We start from the raw sequence: 19,078 nt of genomic DNA, 5'->3' as shown, positions 1-19,078 counted from the left end.
GGCGCGAGGAGCCGCGCGCCATGCTCCGGGCCCCGACGGCGGGGACGCCCCCTTGCGCGCGGGCGGCTGGCGGGACCTGCGAGCCCGGGGTGGGCATTGCCCCCCGACGGCTGCGCTAGGGGGCGCGGGGCCCGGCGGGGGGCGGCCGAGTTGGGCGCCCTCCCCCGGCGCTGAGCCCCCGCGCCCCGGAGGGATGGGGCAGGCGGCCACAGCCGCCTAAGATGCCGGCCATGCGGGGACTGCTGGCGCCGCAGAACACCTTCCTGGACACCATCGCCACGCGCTTCGACGGCACGCGTGAGTCCCGACCCTCGCCCCACTGGCTCCCGGACCAGCTGTCCCTGGCCAGTGTTCCCGTCAGTCCTGCACCCAGACACCTCAGCCTGGAGCCCTCCTGCTCTCGCCCTCCCTTCCCCGAGCCCCACTTTTAGCTGGGACCACCGTCTCCTTCCAGACGCCGTTTCCGAAAAATTCAGAGTCAACACTGCCCCGGGCCAGGCAAAATGGCTAGAACTCTCTGGGTTTGGGGGCCGGTCATGTCGTCTGTTCCTGGGGTCGCGAACCCCGACCTAGTCAGTCTAACCCATCCCATCCCTGCGTCTGGCGCTATCCCACCGAGACTACCCTTGAACTGGCGGGTTGGGAAGTGAGGCCAGGAAGCGGTGCTCAAGGGACAGCTTTAGAGGCTAAAAAAACAGGTTTAGAAAAGAGGTTTGCAGACCGAGATGGAGTAGGCGGGACTCCGGAGAGCACTGTGAGTCCAACCTCACCTCACCACCTAAACCCACCAGCCTAAACCCACCGAGCCCTCTAGCCCCAGAAAGATAGGTTTGGGGACTCCCACTAAGACTGGGGAAGTTTGGAGAAGGTGACCAGAGCTTCTGGATCCTGGTTTTCCGGGGCTCTGAGCACTGGGAAAGTCGTGAAAGCCCCCTCCCTTCTCCTCCTCCCTCAAACTCACCCCCAGTGGGGCTTCCCAGCTCTCTGCCTCTGCCTCTGGTTCCTGATATGGGTGGAAGCCCATCTCTGAGACCATCCCCACCCCAGGCTTCTCCATCTGCTTTGCCTGCACTTGGCTCCTGCAGCCTGCTGATTCAGCGCCCCCCACTCCCCAGTACACTCCTGGCTCCAGGCTGCCAGAGCTCAGCTACTGTTCTTACACCCCCATTGTGGATCACATTCACTAATTCCTGAGCCAGGGGCTCAGGCAACTGGGGCTCAAACAGAGTGCAGAATAGATGGTGGCTTGGATTGCCTCTCCGTCCAAGTGTGTCTCGGTGGGAGGAGCCAAATAGCCAACCTGAGTACCTGGCTGGTGAGTGAACCTGGCAGAGGCTGGCGGGGCGGGGGGAGGGGGGCTGAGGCTGGCCTAGAACTGGTCCTGCAGTCCTCCTTTGGACATCCCTAACCCCACCCCTCACCCCAAGCTTCTCAGGTCACACTCCAGAGGGCAGAGCACCCACACGGGGCTGCATTCACCAACCTCAGGGCTCACACATGCCAATTCTTGAATGCACTTATACACGCGATGCTAGGAGTGGGAACTTGCAGGGCACTGACACACAGGTGACACTCTAATTCCTGTTCATAAATAGCTCCTGTCCTAACCCTCCCCCAACCCCCCATCCCAAACACTCACACACAGGATTCCTGGGATTTGTAACACCTACCCTTTGATTGCAGGCAATTGGGAAAGGAGGGGTAGTAGACCCTGTGCCCCTTCACCCCACACCTCCTCTGAGAGGTGGTCTCTTGCAGATAGTAACTTCGTGCTGGGCAACGCCCAGGTGGCGGGGCTCTTCCCCGTGGTCTACTGCTCTGATGGCTTCTGCGACCTCACGGGTTTCTCCCGGGCCGAGGTCATGCAGCGGGGCTGTGCCTGCTCCTTCCTCTATGGGCCAGACACCAGTGAGCTCGTCCGCCAACAGATCCGCAAGGCCCTGGATGAGCACAAGGAGTTCAAGGCCGAGCTGATCCTGTACCGGAAGAGCGGTGAGGGGCCACCTGGCCGGCCTGCCTTACTTTCGTGGTTTCACCCAGCCTGGTACCCACCCCATCCACAGTCCCTCCTTTCCAATCCCATCTTCTCCATCTCCCCATCTCATCCCATCTTCCCACATTCCCCTCTCCTCTTTCTCCATCCCTCCTCTTGTTCCTGGCCCCTCCTTTCTTCGGTCCTCACCCCAATCTCAGCTGGTACTCAATTTCCCATCTTGGATTTCCCACCCCAGCAGAAAAATGTCCCCGTCTTACTTAGCAGGACAGATCTATGAACACACATGTCTGACTGTCGTCTCTGCTCTCCCTTGCCTTCCCCCGCCCTGTTGGATCGAGTCTAAGTGTCCTAAGTGGAGCTGGCATGTGCCTTGACCAGGGGTGTCAATGGCCCCTCTGTCACCTTGGCTCGGGCGGAGAATGGGAGCTGGGCTGAATCTGTCTTTGTGCCCAGGGCTCCCGTTCTGGTGTCTCCTGGATGTGATACCCATAAAGAATGAGAAAGGGGAGGTGGCGCTCTTCCTAGTCTCTCACAAGGACATCAGTGATACCAAGAACCGAGGGGGCCCCGACAGAGGGAAGGAGACAGGTGGGTGCCTGTGGGGCTGCCGGGTACCTCAAACCTTGGCGGGGCCACGGTGCCCAGTGTGGGTTTGGGGCCACCCCGCCTGCACTCACGACTCCTGCTCTGCTGGCTGAGGAGCCTGTGCTGCTCTCATCTCCCCAGGCCCAGGTACGGAGAGCTTGTGGAGACAAAGTTCACGTTTTTCTTTTTTTTAATTTACTTTTGGCTGTGCCGGGTCTTCGTTTCCGTGCGAGGGCTTTCTCTAGTTGCGACGAGCGGGGGCCACTCTTCATCGTGGTGCGCGGGCCTCTCACTGTCGCGGCCTCTCTTGTTGCGGAGCACAGGCTCCAGACGCGCTGGCTCAGTCGTTGTGGCTCACGGGCCCAGCCGCTCCGCGGCACGTGAGATCTTCCCAGACCAGGGCTCGAACCTGTGTCCCCTGCATTGGCAGGCGGATTCTCAACCACTGCGCCACCAGGGAAGCCCAAGTTCGGCTTTTAAAGGCAACTTTACTAAGAAACTGAAAGAAACAAATTCCACTAGTGCCCATGAAGTACCATTTTCCCACCAATTAGCGAGGCTGAGCACAGACCCATCTGGTTCCTTGTCCTCATGCAGACATGTCTGGGGAGCCCTGGCCAAAGCCCTCTTTTAAGTCCTTGTGGTCTTTCCCCTCTTGCATCCTCTAAGGGCTGGGGGTGGCCTTTGGACAGCTCACAAAGCTGTCATCAGAAGCTGCTCCAAGGCCTCTTTGCCATTTGGGGGTGTTGGGGGTACTCTCTGTTCCCCATCCCCCGCCTCCAGCCCTGGGCGGCCTCGACTCTGCCCAATGGCCTCCTGCCAGCTCTGCACTCCCCCACCCTGGGAACTACCTCCCACTCCCCTCTCAGGCCTTTCCCTGTGGTGTTCCTCTCTTGCCTTGCCTGGATCCAAACCTCCTTCTCCTAGAAGCGGCCACTGGGGGGGAGTGTCTGTAAGCACCCCCAGGGCTGCCCGTTGCTGGTGTTGGCAAGTGACTCCAGGAAGTGAGAAACGCTGGTGCCCCCAGCTCTAAATAGACTAACGAGTCAGTGAGCCAGACCAGTCCACGGGCCAGCAACTGGTGTCCTACCCGCAAGGCCCTGGGCTGAGGCATGTGAGTGCTTCGCCCATCAGTCTCTCCCGCCCCTCTTCTTTTGCAGGTGGTGGCCGACGCCGATATGGCCGGGCAGGGTCCAAAGCCTTCAATGCCAACCGGCGACGGAGCCGGGCTGTGCTCTACCACCTGTCTGGGCACCTGCAGAAGCAGCCCAAGGGCAAGCACAAGCTCAATAAGGTGGATTGGCGCTAGGGTGTGTGTTTGGGGGGTGGGGCAGGATAGGGGCCGGTTGAGGAGATGGAGGAGGGGAACTGAGCCCACCACAGAGAGAATGTCCAGGGGGCTACTCAGGCCCCACCAGCACTTTGGGGCTTGTGGTGAGAATGTCACATGCCTGATCTGTCGAAGGTATGGCGGAGAGTTTTGGCCCTGAAGTCAGATGGGCCTTGGCTCCATCTTGGCTCCTCCCCTAGGCAGCTGTGTGACCTCACCTAAGTCACTTGAGCTCACCGATCCTCAGTCTTCTGATCCATAACAAGGGGACTCTGATGCCTGTGTCAGAGGTTGTTTTGAGAATGCAGGGAGAGAACGGGGGCAGATGCCTGTCCCAGACCCTACCCAGACTCAGCCTGCGCCAATTTCCTGTCCTCCCTGCCCGGACCGGCCCTGCCTCTCATTCAGGGGGTGTTTGGAGAGAAGCCAAATTTGCCCGAGTACAAAGTAGCTGCCATCCGGAAGTCACCCTTCATCCTGCTGCACTGTGGGGCACTGAGGGCCACTTGGGACGGCTTCATCCTGCTCGCCACCCTCTACGTGGCTGTCACCGTGCCCTACAGCGTGTGCGTGAGCACAGCCCGGGAGCCCAGTGCCGCCCGCGGCCCGCCCAGCGTCTGTGACCTGGCCGTGGAGGTCCTCTTCATTCTTGGTATGTGTGCTCTGTGCCTCCCACCCCTCCCTGGGCCAGTGACCCCCCCGGGCTTTGATGGGGATAGTCTGCATGGCTTCCACTGCCCTCCAGTGTCCCCCTTGCCCTCCCCCGTTTATGACCTGTGGGCCTTGAAGTCAGACCTAGGCTCCAAATATGTCTTCATCACTAATGGGTTACTTGGCCCTGAGCTAGTCACAGCCTCTCCAAGCTGGTTTCTCCCTCCGTCACATAGGCACAACAATACCCACCCTCTGGTTTACTGCGAAAACTAAGACAATGCAGGTAAAGGGCCCAGGACAGTGTTACACACTGAGCAGGTGCCCAGGAAAATGTGGCTCCTCCCCACTGGTGCTGACTCCCGCCCCAACTTCCCCCAGACATCGTGCTGAATTTCCGCACCACGTTCGTGTCCAAGTCGGGCCAGGTGGTGTTTGCCCCAAAGTCCATTTGCCTCCACTACGTTAGCACCTGGTTCCTGCTGGATGTCATTGCGGCGCTGCCCTTCGACCTGCTACACGCCTTCAAGGTCAACGTGGTCAGTGCGGCTGGGCTGGGTGGGCTTTGGGGCAGGACGGGAGGGCCGGCCCTGGGGTGACCTCCCCCTCCCCCCACCTCAGTACGTCGGGGCGCATCTGCTGAAGACGCTGCGCCTGCTGCGCCTGCTGCGCCTGCTCCCGCGGTTGGACCGCTACTCGCAGTACAGCGCCGTGGTGCTGACCCTGCTCATGGCTGTGTTCGCCCTGCTCGCCCACTGGGTGGCCTGCATCTGGTTCTACATCGGCCAGCGGGAAATCGAGAGCAGCGCCTCCGAGCTGCCTGAGATCGGTACTGGAGGCTGCCTCTGTGTGTGTGTGTGTGTGTGTGTGTGTGTGTACATATGTACCCAAGGAATCTGTTCACTTGAGGGTGCGTACGTCAGGGAAATGTGAGTCCAAGTGTGTGTCTATCAGGGGATGTCCGTGAGCTGATGTAAGGTGTCAGAGAGAAGTGTGCAAGTCTGCATGTGTACATGCTCATAGGTGTGTATCAGGGGCATGCGTGCCAGTAGGTGTGTGTTTGTAAGGAGAATGAGGGGGCTGGCACGTGTGTGTGCAGGTGGGAGCATGACAGAGCCACCACCTCGAGGCAGGCCTGCTCTCCTGCAGGCCCACATTGTGGAGGAAGCCTGGTGGGCTGCCTGGGGGAGTCTATTCACCCATCATGGCCTCCTCGTGGTCAAGCTTGTGTCACATTCACATTCGCCCACTCCCTGCCCAGCTGGGTACCCCACCCCTCTCAGAAGACCTCTCCAGGATTGCTCCGATGCCTGGCGCTTTCCCGCCACCCTCTCAAAAGCTCATCCCCCACCATCTTGGCCCCTAAGGCCCCTTGCCCACTCCTGTCACCTCCGGCAGCATGGTTCTCAGCTGCTTCAGCCCTTCCCCAGCCCGAAATGCAGCCTTTCTCTGCGTCCCACCAGCGTCTTCACTCTCATTTCACCTCCCCTCTCGCAGCTCCTCTCTCTGCTCACCTCCCACTCACGTCTTAACTCCTGCCAGGAGGGCTTCCACCTCCACCTCTCAACCCCAAATGTCACCCTGAAGGTCACAGTGACCTTCTGGGGCCAAACTCTTATCCCTTTGAAGTCCCTGTAGCACCTGACCCTGCCAGCCATCTCTCTGCCCTGTGAGGAGGCCTCCTCCTGCCCTGCCCCCCGCCCCCCTGCCTTGCTCTCCCTGGGCGATTCCACTGGCACCACGGTGTGAACATCTCAACTTCCATCCTCTCTCTCTGTCTCCAGACCATTCTGTTCCAATAACGTCTAACTCTCCACGCCCGCAGCTCCAAAATTGGACACACCTTCTTCCTCCCAGGCCCTCCAGCTCTCTGGCAACTTCCCCGTAACTGGCCTTTAGCCCCCGTTTCCAGTCAGTGGGCAAGAGGCCAGCTGCTCAGATGCACCCCCGCCCCCATGACTGTCTGCTCTTGATGGGGTCGGTCACCAGGAGTCCAGGTTGGCCTTAGAAACATGCTCTGATCAGTTCCCAGGGACGAGGAGACTCCTGCAAATCCTCCCTCCTTCGCCAAGCCCACGGAGACTGGTGTGTAGCCCAGAGGCCCACTTGGATATTCCCCAAAGCTCTAGCTGCCGAGCACAGGCAGTATGTCAGCTCCTTGGCGCCCGCCCTTCCCAGAGGAAGGCTGTGGCGGAGGCGGCTCTGGGGTCAGATGCCCCCAATGAACATGCTCAGAGGACTGGGAGATGGGTAACGGTGATGCAGAGCCCTGACCCCTACGTGGGTGACACACCAAATCCCCAGGTCAGTCCCCTCCCCACACAAAACCCAGACACCCCATGTCTTGTGTCCATGTGGATCCTCCATTCTGACCACGTCACAGGGGCTGCTGAGCTGACATGAAGAACACCTTTGGCTCCCAGAGGGGCTCTGAGCCCCTCCATGGAGAGCATGGGGCTTGTAAGGGGCGGGCTGACTGTTGGGCAGATCACACCCTTGAACCCTAAGTTCCGGAGGGGCTGGTACTAGTTCACATTAGGGGAGTTTCCAAGTCCTTCACATCGTCATCGGCCCCTTCTTTCTCCAGGGAAACTACCCCCAACTGGGTGGGAGCCACACCCAGGCCTCACAAAGTCCACCTTGGGAGGGATGTCCATGGGTGAGAGTGGTGCCTCTTGTTGGCCCAGCTCTGTCTGGTGGGAGGTGCCTTCCCTTTGCCTCCTTGCCTTGGTTCTACTGCTCCATTGCCCCTGGTGTGGACATAGAGTTCCAGCCCCAGAATCCCATTAGCTCAGTGGAGGTGGGCTGGATTTTCAAAAGACTGTGCTAAACACTGAGGGAGGTCGCTCGGAGCATTTCTCAGTATGAAAACCACCAGCCTCCAGAACGGCCTCTGCAGCCGACACGCCCCATGCAGAGGGGGCCCCATCCCGCCACCAGCTCCAGGGGCTGCCAATGCCCCATGACCAAGACTGAGTGAGGAGGGACCCCTCTGCATCCTGCCTTCATCCTCCTGCTTCTCCACCCTCCAGCCCCCTCCTCCTCACCCAGCTACCAGCTTCACCTCAGAGGCCCAACTAAGTAACGACTAAAGAGTTTTGTGTACTTCCTTGCGTTCTCACAGCACATCTCAAATAACAGGAGGGTGAGTCCTCACCTTGGCTCAGGACTTTACACATCCCCCCCTAACTCCTTAGCCTGGAGTTTGCTCCCTCAGTGCAGACCCCACATTCTAGCTAAGCCAAGCTACTCGCCTGTACTTGTCTCCAGCTCTAGGTTTAGCCCACACCTTTCCCTAGATCAGGAATGACCCCCTCTCAGTTTGTCTCAAAACTACCCATCCTCTGAGACCAACCACCAGTGTTCCCTTTTCTGGGAAGCCTTCTAGCTCTAGCCAATAGCATGTGGGTTTGAGCCCCATCCCGGGACCCTTGGGTGCTGTGTACCTCTGAGACATCGCTGCAGTAAGCTTCTGGGGGTCCCCCGGCTCCTGGCACACGTGCGTGAGATTGCTGACTGAATGGGTGGGTGGTGAGAGGAGGGGTGTGAGGACCACAGAGAGCAGCAGCGTGTGCGATGTTAGGGTGAGTGTGGAGGAGGGAGCTAGGGAGGGGCACATGGAGAGGTGGGTCCCACCGAAGCCTGTGATCCTCAGCCCACCCTCTGGACTTCTATGCTAGATCCGCTCTCTCTCCCTTGCTCCCCATGGCCCCCAGCTTTGCCAGGACCCCTGGGACCTCTGTAGACCCTGGGAACCCCCATCTAACACCCTAGAATTCCCACAGCCCTCCAGCTGGGCTGAGTGACTCTGGGCGGCTGTGGGCTCCTGAGAGACCACAGTATGCAGCCCCACCTCCTCCAAGGCCAGACCAGAGAATGGGAGGTTGATGAGGAGACTGGGGCGATCTTTATTCTCCTCTCAGTGTCCCAGGCTGGCTTGTGTCTGCGTGTACAGAGCTGTGTGCACGGTGGTGGCCTGCCTGTCTGTGGCCTCTGAGTGCACTCACCTGTGCGCTCGTGTCCATGCAGGTGTGTCCCTCTCCTACCTGGGTGTCAGTGTGCAAGCGCCGGCGTACCCTTGTCTCTCTCCCAAGCATGCACAGGCCGTGGCTGTGCTCCTAGGACTGTGCTCACACACGTGTGTCCTTGTCCTCTCGACTGCATCTGTAGCCTTACTGGTGTGTGCACGCGTCCACGTCGGTGTGCCCGAGAACGCGTGCATGAGGTTGGGTGGTGTGTGTGGTTGTGGTGGGGGGGATAAGGCTGAATGGGGGGCGGCTTTCTGGAGCTCAGAGAAAAAGCAAGAGGAGTCTGGGAGGCCAAGGCAGAGGAGGCGGCCCTGGGGATGAGGCTGTGGCTGGTGCAATGAGCCCCCCAGTCCCTCTGCCCCGTGCAGCTGGGCCCGCCACCCCGGGATTAGCGCCAGCAGAGGGAGGAGGGTGCAGAGCTCTTCACTCCAGCCTCAGTGCCCAGAGACACCGTCGGGGAGATGACAATCTCGACCTCGTGTGCTTGTCTTGGGGAGGGGTGAGGGGGCGCACAGGGGCGCACAGGGCTGGCAGAGGAGGGACGGACATGGCAGGAAGCCGTGGGGGTGGATTTGCAGCCATGTGTGTCCCCCCCTCCGGGGGTACCAGTAGGCACACCTGCGCCCGCAGTGCAGCAGTGCTGTCCTGCCCCCTCCCCAGGCTGGCTGCAGGAGCTGGCCCGCCGACTGGAGACCCCCTACTACCTGGTGGGCCGGAGCCCAGCTATAGGGAACAGCTCTGGCCAGAGTGACAACTGTAGCAGCAGCGGCAGCGAGGCCAACAGGACGGGGCCTGAGCTCCTGGGCGGCCCCTCACTGCGCAGCGCCTACATCACCTCCCTCTACTTCGCACTCAGCAGCCTCACCAGCGTGGGCTTCGGCAACGTGTCTGCCAACACGGACACGGAGAAGATCTTCTCCATCTGCACCATGCTCATCGGCGGTGAGGCCTGCCCCGTTCCCGGTCCAGGGCCCACTTCCCGACTCATGCCCTGGGCCTGCCCTCTCTCCCCACCTCCCACAGGGCCCCGAGGTCTTTCCCAGAGGTGCTTCTGCCTAGGGGCCCCAAGGAACCCGAGCCCAGGGCCAGGAGAGCCCACCTGGCCGCAGGACTCCTCCCCACACAGCGGCCGGGGGCCTTGCCCAGCGCGGGGCTGCGGGTGGGGAGGACAAATGTGTCCCGCACGGTGTCCGGCCGGGCCAGGCTGGTCCTGGAGGTGACCCCTCTCGCCACCCTCCCCAGCCCTGATGCACGCGGTGGTGTTTGGGAACGTGACGGCCATCATCCAGCGCATGTACGCCCGCCGCTTTCTGTACCACAGCCGCACCCGCGACCTGCGCGACTACATCCGCATCCACCGCATCCCCAAGCCCCTCAAGCAGCGCATGCTCGAGTACTTCCAGGCGACCTGGGCGGTGAACAACGGTATCGACACCACCGAGGTGCGCAGGTCTCCAGGGCCGGCCCTTCCGGCCTTTGCTCCTTCGAGGAGTGTGCGCTCGGCCTAAGATTCCCAGGAGCAGCGGGCTGGAGGGCAAGAGATGCAGAATTCTGACCTCCCTGCCTCCACTCTGTCCTGGGCGGCCAGCGGCGTGGAGCAGAAGGCAGCCGGGCCGGCTCGGAAGCCCGTCTCCACACTCGCTAGGTCTAGAGGCCCTGCTCACTGAGGGCCAGGTCTAAGGCCGGGAGGAGGAAAGCAGGGCTTGCCCATGGCGGGCGGGGAGGATAAAGTGATTGAGAGGGAGGCAGAGGCGGCCCCCCTCACTGATTGGACCCTGTGTGGAGCTGGATGCTGTGCGGGGGCTGGGGGTGGGGGTGGGGGAATCAAGGCCCCTCCCACGCCTGCCCTTGCTCTGAGGCCCTCGGGGTGGAAAGGGCTGGCGGGAGGCTGCCTCCCACTCTCCACCCTAACCTTCGGCACCTGATCCCACCCGCAGCTGCTACAGAGCCTTCCGGACGAGCTCCGCGCAGACATTGCCATGCACCTTCACAAGGAGGTCCTGCAGCTGCCCCTGTTTGAGGCGGCGAGCCGCGGCTGCCTGCGGACGCTGTCCCTGGCCCTGCGGCCCGCCTTTTGCACGCCTGGCGAGTATCTCATCCACCAAGGTGACGCCCTCCAGGCCCTCTACTTCGTCTGCTCTGGCTCCATGGAGGTGCTCAAGGGCGGCACCGTGCTCGCCATCCTAGGTTTGTGAGGGTGGGACCGAGGACGCCAGGGCTTGCGGGGAGGCGGGTGGAACCAAGGCCCCATCTGCAGAAAACGCGGAGAGAAGACGCAGGCAAGGCCACCAGGGAGAAAAAGCCAGGGTGGGGTCAGGAGTAGCCATGGAGCCCTGGGCAAAGCTCAGAGAGGACCCAGTGACCACAAGGCGGCAACACAAGGAGGTGAACTCAATCTCGCGGGTGCTGGAGGCCAGACTGAGCGAAGGACCAGCCTTCGGTCTGTGAGGGGACAGAGGGGAGCACTTCCTGTCAAGGAGGAAAATCAAATGCTAAGGATGAAAGTGCTGGAAAGAGTGTTCAGGCAGGAGAAAGGGAGGCATGGACGCCATTCTTTTTTTTTTTTTTTAATTTATTGAAGTAGAGGCGATTTACAACGCTGTGTTAATTTCTGCTGTACAGCAAAGTGATTCAGTTATATATATATATATATATATATATGTATGTTCTTTTTTTATATTCTTTTCCATTCTGGTTTATCACAGAATATTGAATATAGTTCCCTTTGTTATACAGCAGGACTTGTTGTGTACCCATTCTATGTATAATAGTTTGCATCTGCTAACCCCAAACTCGCAATCCAACCCTCCCTCACCCCCCTCCCCCCCCCGGCAACCACAAGTCTGTTCTCTATGCCTGTGAGTCTCTTTCTGTTTTGTAGATATGTTCATGTGTGTCATATTTAGATTCCACAGATAAGTGATAACACGTGGTATTTGTCTTTCTCTGACTGACTTCACTTAGTATGATAATCTCTAGTTCTACCCACGTTGCTGCAAATGGAATTATTTCATTCTTTTTTATGGCCGAGTAGTATTCCATTTTATATATATATATATATATATATATATATATATATATATATATATATATATATACCACATCTTCTTTATCCATTTGTCTGTCGATGAGCATTTAGGTCGTTTCCATATCTTGGCTATTGTACATACTGCTGCTATGAACATAGGGGTGCTTATATCTTTTTGAATTAGAGTTTTGTCTGGATATATGCCCAGGAGTGGGATTGCTGGATCATACGGCAACTCCCTTCTTAGTTTTTTGAGGAACCTCCATTCTGTTTTCCACAGTGGCTGTACCAACTTACATTCCCACCAACAGTATAGGAGGGTTCCCTTTTCTCCACACCCTCTCCAGCATTTGTAGACTTTTTAATGATGGCCATTCTGACCGGTGTGACATGGTACCTCATTATAATTTTGGTTTGCATTTCTCTAATAATTAGCGATGTTGAGCATCTTTTCATGTGCCTCTTGGCCATCTGTATGTCTTCTTTGGAGAAATGTCTATTTGGTTCTTTTTCGATTGGGTTGTTTGTTTTTTTGTTGTTGAGTTGTATGAGCTGTTTGTATATTTTGGGAATTAAACCCTTGTCGGTTGCATCGTTTGCAAATATTTTCTCCCATTCTATATATTGTCTTTTCACTTTGTTTATGGTTTCCTTTGCTATACAAAAGCTAGTATTTGATTAGGTCCATTCATTTATTTTTGCTTTTATTTCTATTGCCTTCGGAGACTGATCTAAGAAAACATTGATACAATTTATATCAGAGAATGTTTTGCCTGTGTCCCCTTCTAGGGGTTTTATGGTGTAATCTCTTATGTGTAAGTTTTTGAGCCATTTTGAGTTTATTTTTGTGTATGGTGAGAGGGTGTGTTCTAATTTACATGAGGCTGTCCAACTTTCCCAACATCCCTTGCTGAAAAGACTGTCTTTTTCCCATTGTAAATTCTTGCCTCCTTTGTTGAAGATTAATTGACCGGAGGTATGTGTGAACGCCATGCTTGTTCACTGCAACCTCCCCCCGCCCACCCCGGCCAGGCCCAAGAGGGGACATGCTCCTTTCCTAGGGAAGGTCCTCGAGCAAGCCCAGGGTTGCGATGGGTGACAGCAGAGCTCAGACTCCGAATACACTTCCCTTTTTGGCAAAAGAAAGAGGTGAAGAAGAGGGATCTATTCCCTAGACAAGGAAGGGGAGATTGCAGTTTCGGAACTGACATGACAATAACGCTGGCCCCAGGGGTCCCGCAGCAGGGCCAGCCCTGTGTCCTGGCCCTTACATGCTTCAACTCACACAAACCTCACAAAACCCAGTGCGGAGGAATGATCGCTATTCCATTTTGCATAGGAGACTGAGGCTCCAAGAGGTTAATGAACAGGCAGGCTAGGGCTAGAACCTGGTCTGCTAACTCTAAACCTCAGGCTTCTTAACATTGTGTTCTTAGGCGCTCTGCTCTGGGGAGACTCATCCCGCAGAAAAGGCGCGATTTCAGGGTGGCGGGCAACACGGGGCTGCAGGCTTCGGGGCTGTGGGAGGCTTTCAGCAGGGACCCCAGAGGGTGGGGATGCTGTGATCTGCGTGGGTCACGGAGGGCCTCACACACTGATGGAAGGCGCCTGGACCACAGCCAAATCCTCAGGCAGCAGCACTTGCAGACTCCCTGTGGGGACAGCTGACGCCTGGAGGGGCTGAAGTTTGTCATTAACCTGGAGAACCAGCAAGACCACACGCCCAGCAGTGACTGTGTGTCCATCCTCTCTTCCTTGAGGAGGATGGTCTTCCAACAGGAAACAGAAGAAAGAAATACCATGTGTCGTTCATGAGTTTGACTTCTGGCCCTACGTGGAGTTAATGCCAGGACTCTGAACAAACAGGGTTATGGCCACTCACATATGGCTGGCAGTCCTTGAGAAATGATGGGGAACTGGAGAGATTCAGAAGGGCAAAAAGGCAGATTTTGACAGTGGCAGACTGGTCACTCCAAAGCAAGATTGTCTAGTGGATCATTAAACAGATGGTTTTCAGCTGGGAGCTGAGGAAGCAGCGTGGCTGGGAGCTGGCATGGGTCCTGAAAGAACCTCTCTTCTCTGATGCCAGGCACCAGGCTTCAGAATATCCACGGTCAGTATTAAGACAGCTTCATGGGTGGCCACCGCCTGTGCCGTGGCCTTTGCCTCCAGAATTCCCCAGCACTGGGACTTAGGCCACCTTTGATCCATCCTGTCCCTACCCACATGTTCCGGATGAACTGTTTCCTCCGTTGACGTGGCCCCTCTGGATGCCCTGGTGGATGCCCGGTCCCCCAGCCCTCATCATGGCCTGGTTTTCTGCTTTGCCTTCACCCCATCCCCCACCTGCCTCCTTAGTTGAACATCCAGGTGCTTCCTGCCTGCTCCTTGCAGCTAAGGCTCACGGCACATCTTGCAGTGTCAATTCTGGCCCCTACCTCTGTGTATGAACTAACAGCTAAGTGTGCAGAGTTAGTTGGGGAGGAAAGAGGCAAGACAAAGAGAGGTGAGCTGGGCGACGGTGTAGGGAGGACCTTGCAGGCCTTGATGAGCTGAGTTGGAGGCTGTGTCTGAGAGGCCAGCCTGGAGGGCAGGCTCTGGTCCCTGAGACCAGTGGTATGGAACTCCGTCCTCGGTCCTGTCCTATTTCTCATTTTTATCTCCCCTCTTGGATGAAGACAAGAAATACATACTTATCCTATTTCCAGATGACACACGTGAGGACAGAGAGCTCATTCATCAGATGATCACACTGAGATCCAAACAGCTCTCCGAAGGAACCAGAAGGATGGCCTGAAACCAAGAAAATAAGATTTAACGACGATGCGTTCTGCACTTAAATTTGAGCAAAAGTCCATGAACATTTAGAGGAGGCCTTTAAGCTCAGTGAGTTCTGCTGGCAGCGTGAGGCAGCCCACAGTGGCGGTGGCAGCAAGCCATCCTTTTCCGTAAGGAGAAGGAAACGCTGTCTAGTCTCGTGAAACGTCTGGCCGTGGGTTGCGCTGCCTCGTGAGGGCCGCGGGTGCCCTGCCCGAGCCCTGGTGGCGTGCCGGACCTCTCGGGAATGATCTGTAGGGGACTCTTTCCGGGAGGTAAGGGAAGGAAATGAACTTTGATTGGCCGTCTGTGTGTCAGGAATGTTATCTACACTCACTTATCACCATGCCCCTGATTGGAGACATCCTATTTCATCATTCTAAGTCACACATTTTTTTCCCCACAATTTAACATCTCTGAGATTAGGATGCGGACTCGAGTTGATGCCATTTTACAATCGCTGTCAGCCAGGTGGCAGTCTCAGCCGGGTGCTGGGAAAACCCTGCATTGACACCTTCTGGTAAGATCGCGAAAGCACCACAGACTCAGTTCAATACAGGATCTCTCATATAGATGAGGCACCAGGGCTCAGGGAGGTGGAATAACGCGGCCCCCTGCCTTTTTCACTGTGCCACACAGCACTAACTTGCTGGTTCCACATACTGGTTCCTGGACACGCTCTACCTGAGTCACCTGCAGGGCTTAACAACTGCGGGGTCTCCAGTAGATATTATGATTCTGTAGGTAGTGATGGGCCCCGGGGAGTCTGGTTGGTTTAACTTTCCCGGAGGATTCTGATCCACAGGCAACCTGGGAATCACTAGAACTGGTGTCTCAGATCTGAAATTCGGGTGGTTTCAGCACAGTTCTTTGATCCCAAATGTGCTTGAGCACCTGGGTCACAATGCTATTCACCCCAAGCCTGTCTGAGGAGCCAGTGAGGCAGGCAGCAGGGGTCAGCCAGGGCCCGGGCCCCGCTGCTCCCCTCTTGTCCTGGCTGGAGAGGCCCCACTCGACCCCCCTCTCGGGTACCTGAGGGGCAGGGCTTGCTGACCTCTGCTTCCTCTTCCCAGGGAAGGGTGATCTGATTGGCTGTGAGCTGCCCCGGCGTGAGCAGGTGGTCAAGGCCAACGCCGATGTGAAGGGGCTGACGTACTGCGTCCTGCAGTGTCTGCAGCTGGCTGGCCTGCACGAGAGCCTCGCGCTGTACCCCGAGTTCGCCCCCCGCTTCAGCAGGGGCCTCCGAGGGGAGCTCAGCTACAACCTGGGTGCTGGCGGAGGCCCCGCAGAGGTGAGGGTGCTGGGTCCGTGCGGGGAGGGGCGGGAGTGCTGGGGGGCCTGGTGAGGTGGGCAGAGAAGGGGTTTGTGGGAGTGCCGTGTGAGCACCCCGCACGTGGTGGTGGGGGGGCTCTACGCTCTGCTGCCCCTTCACACACTCCCACTGTCCTTTAGAGCCCAGCCCAGCTCTGCTCAGCCGCCACTCCCAGCTCTCCCGGCCCATGAGACGGCCTGCGAGTCCAGCGGCACCAGACGGGGAGGCTGTGAGGTCACAGATGAGGGGTGGTGCCCATGGGTCGGGGCCAGGCAGGCTGCACACTAGTCTCCAGGCCGCCTCTGCAGAGAGCCCTGCAGTGCCCCCTGCTTCTTCACAGTGACACAGGACTTCTCTGAGGGGCTTTTGAGTTTTCCTGCCTTATCTTACTAATTCCAAACCGGGTTTTGGTACCAGGTCCTCCTGGATAGTTCAGTTAGCCTCAGGGACCAAGTAGAGGGACAGCGTGTCCACACTTGGCTAGCATTTTGAGGGACAGCGAACGCCTCCGGGGCTTGGTGGCTTTGTGGTGGCAGCGGAAAAGCACCCCCCTTCCCCTGCCGAGTCTCTTCCTTGGGAGGTGGGAGACACTGGGCATCCTGTTGAACAAAAACAGCTCCTCCCGTCTAGGGCGATGAGACCGGGTCGGGGGGTGGTGAGTGGGACATAGCGGGGGCTCTCCATGATGATTCCCTGTCCCCCACTATCCCCAGGTGGACACCAGCTCCCTGAGTGGCGACAACACCCTCATGTCCACACTGGAGGAGAAGGAGACGGACGGGGAGCAGGGCCCCGCGGCCTCGCCAGCCCCAGCTGATGAGCCCTCCAGCCCCCTGCTGTCCCCCAGCTGCACCTCATCCTCCTCGGCCGCCAAGCTGCTATCACCGCGACGACCGGCGCCCCGGCCCCCGCTGGGCGGCAGAGGGCGGCCGGGCAGGGCAGGAGCTTTGCAGGCTGAGGCCGGCCCCTCTGCTCACCCTCGGAGCTTAGAGGGGCTGCAGCTGCCCTCTGTGCCATGGAATGTACCCCCAGATCTGAGTCCCAGGTGAGCGCGCTCTGGGCCACTAAACTCTGGGCAGAGCTGCAGTGATAGGGCTGGGGCCCCGGCCAGGCACACCCCTGCCCTGGATGCCCATCTGTCCCTCCAGCCTCCTCCAAGAAGCCTTCCTTGACTCCTCCTCCTCCCTGCTGCCCCCTTTCCACCGTTCATGCCATGCACTGCTCAGAACTCTCTTGCTGTTTCACCTCATTCAAGTTTGAATCCCCAGTGAAACTGCGAGCTCCTAGAGGAAGGGACCACGTGTTACCCTTCGCTTGGGGCCCCAAGCCCCTGGTCTGGCTCCAAGCTTCTGCAGCCTCTGCGGACAGTGGGGCATCTTGTCCCGTGAAACACTGCAGTGGCTGTCAACTGATTTGTTGTCCTGGCACCTGCGTCCACAGGGTAGTAGATGGCATTGAGGACGGCTGTGGCTCTGACCAGCCCAAGTTCTCTTTCCGGGTGAGGCGGTCTGGCCCAGAATGTAGCAGCAGCCCCTCTCCCGGACCAGGTACTGGGGCCCGGGTCCGGGGGGAAGTTGGCAGGGCATCCCCTTTGCCCTGGGAGCCTCTGAGAAAGTGGCAGGGCACAGACTTTGGGTGCCCTCTTGCCCTCACCCACCTGCATGGTTTGGGCAGGGCACTGGGTAAGACCAGCACCTTGGTGTTGGAAGGTAGCTGGAATGGAGCTTGGTGAGATCTCTGCTGCCAGGTCTCTGTGTGACCTTGGTTCTCACCCCAGCTTCCCGTCTGTAAAAAGGTGGTTGTGCATGTTAAATGAGATAATGGTGCTGAAACCCTCAGCACCGTGTCTGGCCCACTGGGGGGGATACAGGACTGGGGAAGCAGAGTTGAAAGTGGCCCCTGGGCAGGCCAGGCGGCCCAGGTAGTGTCCCCTTGCCTGGAGGACAGAACAAGAGACAGGCACAAAGGCCGCTTCCTGAGGGAGAAGCACAAGCCAGTGTGCCCGAGGCCCCCTGGCGGTTTGCACAGAATTCAGCAACTCAGGTAAGGTTGTAAGTGGCTGTTCCTGGCAGCAGCAGGCCTGGCCAGGCCAGTGTGGTCTGCGCTAAGCGGGCGGAGGCCTGGACCCCGCGCTGTCTTCATTCACCAGCCCTGGCTGGTAACCCCACCCTACTGTCCACAGAGAACAGCCTGCTCACTGTCCCCCTTGGGCCCAGCGAGGTGAGGAACACAGACATGCTGGACAAGCTTCGGCAGGCGGTGGGTGAGGGGCAAGGGTGGGGGCGCCTGCTGTTGTGAGGTCCCCACCCCACTGACCACGCCCTCCTCCCACCCTCCTCCCTTCCCTGCAGGTGATGGAGCTGTCTGAGCAGGTGCTGCAGATGCGGGAGGGGCTGCAGTCCCTTCGCCAGGCTGTGCAGCTCATCCTGGCACCCCATGGGGAGGGCCCGTGCCCTCGGGCGTCAGGAGAGGGGCCCTGTCCGGCCAGCACCTCTGGGCTCCTGCAGCCTCTGTGTGTGGACACTGGGACGTCCTCCTACTGCCTGCAGCCCCCAGCTGGCTCTGTCTTGAGTGGGACCCGGCCCCACCCTCATCCAGGGCCCCCTCCCCTCGTGGCACCCTGGCCCTGGGGCCCCCCAGCGTCTCAGAGCTCCCCCTGGCCTCAAGCCACAGCTTTTTGGACCTCCACCTCTGACTCAGAGGCCCCAGGCTCAGGAGAACTCTGCCCCGAGCCCAGCACCCCAGGCCCACCGCCTCCTGAGGAAGGGGCTAGGACTGGGCCCCCAGAGCCCATGAACCAGGCCGAGGCTGCCAGTACTGGAGAGCCCCCGCCAGGGTCAGGGGGCCTGGCCTTGCCCTGGGAACCCCATAGCCTGGAGATGGTGCTTATTGGCTGCCACGGCTCTGGCACAGTCCAGTGGACCCAGGAAGAAGGCACAGGGGTCTGACCGCCAGCCCCAAAGCTCAGTGTTGCCAGACATGCTGCCATCTGCCCAGCCTCAGGGTGGAGGAAGAGTGGCAGCCACCCCTGGGACTCCGTGCTGCCCGCTGGCTCAGGGCAGGGAGCTTGAGAGCAAACAAACAAGGGCGTGGGCCCGGACTCTCACAGGGAGGGTTAGAACTTCTTCAGCCGCAGGCCCCAGGCTAGGAATCTTTGGGCTCCTACTCCTGGGGCCCTTCCTCACCTCAGCTTGCTCCTCTGACGTCTCATCTCCCTCTGCAGGCTGGGGGACAGTGGCCTGAGGCCAAGGAGGGGTTCTGCTATCCCCTGCATGTGCCCCTGCCTCACCTGTCCCCACATTTTTTATATTAAAAAAAGAATAATAAACTA

At 58.6% G+C, this 19,078-nt stretch overlaps 1 protein-coding gene across 1 annotated transcript; it reads left to right on the top strand.

Annotated features, from left to right (window-relative positions):
• Positions 1 to 221: 221 nt before the first annotated feature.
• On the top strand, positions 222 to 19,024 carry KCNH3 (potassium voltage-gated channel subfamily H member 3; the record flags this gene model as incomplete). The annotated part of the gene is made up of 15 exons (XM_081248351.1): positions 222 to 297; positions 1,759 to 1,992; positions 2,450 to 2,584; positions 3,742 to 3,875; positions 4,320 to 4,563; positions 4,944 to 5,101; positions 5,184 to 5,391; positions 9,251 to 9,532; positions 9,833 to 10,032; positions 10,528 to 10,777; positions 15,509 to 15,726; positions 16,461 to 16,792; positions 17,188 to 17,294; positions 17,930 to 18,006; positions 18,099 to 19,024. The coding sequence occupies 15 exons, from the start codon at positions 222 to 224 to the stop codon at positions 18,693 to 18,695; spliced, it is 3,252 nt and encodes a 1,083-aa protein (XP_081104477.1). The 3' UTR covers positions 18,696 to 19,024.
• Positions 19,025 to 19,078: the final 54 nt, after the last annotated feature.

Source organism: Mesoplodon bidens (genome assembly GCF_964165515.1).
Source record: "Mesoplodon bidens genome assembly, chromosome: 11".
In the NCBI taxonomy this organism is placed as follows: Eukaryota; Metazoa; Chordata; class Mammalia; order Artiodactyla; family Ziphiidae; genus Mesoplodon; species Mesoplodon bidens.
This window is presented reverse-complemented; position numbering and strand designations above follow the sequence as displayed.